This window comes from Durio zibethinus, unplaced genomic scaffold (assembly GCF_047325235.1).
Source record: "Durio zibethinus cultivar Kanyao isolate XHJ-2024 unplaced genomic scaffold, ASM4732523v1 HiC_scaffold_193, whole genome shotgun sequence".
Taxonomy (NCBI): domain Eukaryota; kingdom Viridiplantae; phylum Streptophyta; class Magnoliopsida; order Malvales; family Malvaceae; genus Durio; species Durio zibethinus.
Genome location: NW_028322816.1, coordinates 32,647 through 37,045, shown reverse-complemented (window position 1 = coordinate 37,045; position 4,399 = coordinate 32,647). Strand labels below are relative to the sequence as shown.

Below are 4,399 nucleotides of genomic sequence, written 5' to 3'. Positions count from 1 at the left end.
TTCATACTATTAAGATAAGAAAGTAAAAAAAAAATAAAAATAAATAAATAAAATCTAATTTGCATTATGCCAAATCACTTATTCTACTGGATCTTACGGAGCCCTGTTCATACACGACATCGTCAGGTCTGATCATAGAAAAGATTCTCTTCAAGCGAACCAGCCTATCCTTTGTATGGGGCTTACACGGTGGTTGGAACAAAGACACATTTGGTTGTGAATTCCAATGTAGCAGATAAAGGCATATTTCTGCATGGCCCAATCAATAGTTCAAGTCACACACTCCCATAATCCATTTTCTCTTCGGGGAATTCCCTTCAACTATTCATGTCATATCAAATAAATAATAGAATATTGTGGAGTTGAAAGGAAATATCCAAATACATGTCTTATTTTTTTTTTTTTTTCAACAATCCATATTTGTAGCAATGAAATACTATTGTTCCTCCCCCAAGTAATAAGATAAATGATTGGCAAGTAATAAGATAAATGATTGGTTACAATATAGCTATGGTCTATATTCTCTATAAAGGACCAGAAATGCCTTGCTTACGTATCATTAGGAAATGCATTAACATAAATACAGCAGTAAGAAGGGGTAATACAAAAGTGTGTAAACTATAAAAACGGGTCAAAGTGGATTGTCCCACACTAGCACTTCCACGCAATAACTCTACCAAAGGCGATCCTATTACCGGAATAGCTTCCGGAACGCCTGTTACGATTTTGACTGCCCAATAACCAATTTGGTCCCAAGGTAAGGAATAACCTGTTACACCAAAAGATGCAGTCAACACAGCCAGAACCACGCCTGTAACCCAAGTCAATTCGCGAGGTTTTTTAAAACCACCAGTGAGATAGACACGAAATACGTGCAGGATCATCATTAAGACCATCATACTTGCCGACCATCGATGAACTGATCGGATTAACCAACCAAAGTTAGCTTCAGTCATTATGTATTGAACAGAAGTAAAAGCCTCAGTAACGGTTGGACGATAGTAAAAAGTCATAGCAAATCCTGTAGCTACTTGTACCAAAAAACAAGTAAGCGTAATTCCTCCTAGACAATAAAATATGTTAACATGAGGAGGAACATATTTACTAGTTATATCATCTGCAATCGCCTGAATCTCGAGGCGTTCTTCGAACCAATCATAGACTTTATTGAGATAGGTAAACCAAGAGGACTCCCCCCCTGAGAACCGTATATGAGAATTTCATCTCGTACAGCTCAAACAAAAACACCCAAATAATAGCTGAAACGGATATGGAATAGAAAGTTTGAAACTTCTTAATCTTTTCATTCAATTTTATCTGAAGACACAAAAGAGTAAAAATCCGAAAGCTCTTTTTTGTAGTTGTAATTATAATGCCAAAAAATCAAGTCGGCGCATTCGTCTTTATGTTGATCAGGCCTCTTGAATCTTCTATTTACCTACTTATTTCTTTTCTTTTTCTTTGCTTTGATTTGTTATTTATATGGAATGTGGCTTTATTCTTGTTTTCTTTATTTTTAATAGGAATTCTCTTGTTAAGACCCTATGAATCAATTGAAACTTCAGATTCATACCAGAACCGCGATGATTCAATAAAACCTTCAAACTAAGTCCAAAGATTCTTTGAGTAAGAATTATTGGATCATCACTTATTCAATGAATAGAATAGATATAATAAATAAAAATACAAAGAAAAGAAAGGTTTGTCCTTTGATCAAAATAAGCATAAACTAAATGAGAGTTTGAAAGAAGAAAAAATTTCTCGATTTATAAATAAAAAACCTCTTTCTTTGAAAATTTTTTTTTTTTTTGAGTCCGGCCGCGAGGTTTGAATATTAAGTATGAATCATAGTTCGAATACTTCGTGATCCATTTCATATATTCCGTGCTCCAGATACTAGAATGGCTATCCGACGGGATAAAACTATCTCGATCAAGAGGACAGACCCATTTTCTGTACTATCAATAGGATCAATTATAACAAGTCACACACTCATATTCCGGAAATACAGAAACAAAAAAAATTTCGCGGTCGAACTACCAAAATAGAATGGGCTAAAAAAAATCCGAGAACTAAAAGTTTCACTTTTTGTATTGAAAAGCGAGGCTTCGTGGTTCTTGTGAATCTAATTCAGCGAAATTCCATCCAGTAAAACGGAAGAATTATAAATCTCCAAAATAATAGATAAGAATATCGAAAATAAAGCCATTGCGACACCCATCAAAGGAGTCGTTCCCCATCCAGGAGCTACTTTACCATATTCCGAATTCAATGGTTTCAAAAAATCCCCTACAACAGTTCGTCTTGGACCAGATCTAGAACTACCCTCAACGGTTTGTGTAGCCATAAATCTTATTTTGTATTCAGTGAGATCTGTTGACTTTGTATATCATTCCGCTGTAAATAAACGATCTTATCATAGATCCATTGTGATCTTGAAATTATATTTATATTTATATTATTTATATTTATATTTATATATATTATTTATATAATTATATAATAATGGAAACAGCAACTTTAGTCGCCATCTCTATATCTGGTTTACTTGTAAGTTTTACTGGGTACGCCTTATATACTGCCTTTGGGCAACCCTCTCAACAATTAAGGGATCCATTCGAGGAACACGGGGACTAATTGAAGTAATGAGCCTCCCAATATAATATTGGGAGGCTCATTACTTCAATTGAGATAATGAAAAATCATTTCATTTTTTTAGTTGGAACTTTAGGCGGTTCTCGAAAAAAGATAGCGAAAAAAATTATCCCTAGAGTAGATACTAAGAGGAATGTATAAACCAATGCTTCCATAAATTCGATCGTGGTTTACAATTATAGCTTCCGTACCTATTTATTTAGAATCATCTCCCGAATAAAATAACGAAAGAACAAGAATCAAAGAAAAGGCAGCGATTTTAATCAAGATTTTTACAGCAGCCTATGTCAAATCACAAACAGAAAATAGAAGCGAAAAATAACAAAGCAATCTTGCATCAGACTACTTGTCTTCTTGTAGTTGGATCTCCAAGTTTTTGGAATGCTCCAAATTCCACTTGAGCATCCAAATCTGGATCAATACCGGCAAAAACATCTCTGAACAGGGTTCTAGCACCATGCCAAATGTGTCCGAAGAAGAAAAGCAAAGCAAACGAAGCATGCCCAAAAGTAAACCAACCCCTTGGACTGCTACGAAAAACACCATCGGATTTCAAAGTAGCACGATCTAATTCAAAAATTTCACCCAATTGAGCACGTCTAGCATATTTTTTCACAGTAGCAGGATCACTATAACTCACTCCATTGAGTTCGCCACCATAGAACTCAACAGTTACACCTACTTGTTCGACACTATACTTCGATTCTGCCCTTCTAAAAGGAACATCCGCTCTAACAATTCCGTCTCCGTCTACCAAAACAACCGGAAATGTTTCAAAAAAAGTAGGCATACGACGTACAAAAAGTTCACGCCCTTCTTTATCTCTAAAGATAGGGTGTCCTAACCACCCAACGGCTATTCCATCCCCGTTGTCCATTGAACCCGCTCTGAATAATCCTCCTTTTGCCGGATTATTGCCAATGTAATCATAAAAAGCTAATTTTTCAGGAATTTTAGACCAAGCTTCTGATAAACTTTGATTTTCGGCTAACCCAGCACTAACCCTTCGATATATTTCTTGCTGGAAGTATCCTTGATCCCATTGATAACGAGTAGGACCAAATAATTCGATGGGGGTAGTTGCTGAACCATACCACATAGTTCCAGTAACAACAAAAGCTGCAAAAAAGACAGCAGCTATACTACTGGAAAGGACGGTTTCAATATTTCCCATACGTAATCCTTTGTATAAACGTTGGGGCGGACGGACACTAAGATGGAATAAGCCCGCTAATATGCCCAATGTCCCTGCTGCAATATGATGAGAGGCTATTCCTCCCGGAACAAAAGGATCAAAACCTTCCACGCCCCACGCTGGATTTACAGGTTGTACCTTTCCGGTTAGTCCATAAGGGTCGGACACCCATATTCCAGGACCATACAATCCTGTTACATGAAATGCGCCAAAGCCAAAGCAAGCCACTCCTGAGAGAAATAAATGAATTCCAAAAATCTTGGGCAAATCCAAAGAGGGTTTTCCTGTGCGCTCATCACAAAAAATTTCTAGATCCCAATATACCCAATGCCAGATAGCTGCCAAGAAGCACAAGCCAGAAAACACAATATGTGCTCCGGCCACACCTTCGTAACTCCAAATACCCGGATTTGTTATAGTCCGCCCCGTAATACTCCAACCGCCCCATGAATTGGTTATTCCTAAACGAGTCATGAAGGGTATAACGAACATACCTTGTCTCCACATTGGATCAAGAACGGGATCGGAGGGATCAAAAACAGCTAATTC

The 4,399-nt window shown here is 37.0% G+C and overlaps 1 protein-coding gene across 1 annotated transcript; it reads right to left on the bottom strand.

Moving 5' to 3' along the window:
• Positions 1-281: 281 nt before the first annotated feature.
• LOC149509336 (cytochrome b6) lies at positions 282-2,391 on the bottom strand. Its single transcript, XM_089757739.1, has 2 exons — positions 1,991-2,391; positions 282-1,166 (listed from the first exon to the last, which is right to left on the bottom strand). Exons 1-2 carry the CDS (start codon positions 1,994-1,996, stop codon positions 525-527), a joined length of 648 nt encoding a protein of 215 aa, XP_089613865.1. The 5' UTR covers positions 1,997-2,391; the 3' UTR covers positions 282-524.
• Between the last annotated feature and the right edge of the window lie 2,008 nt (positions 2,392-4,399).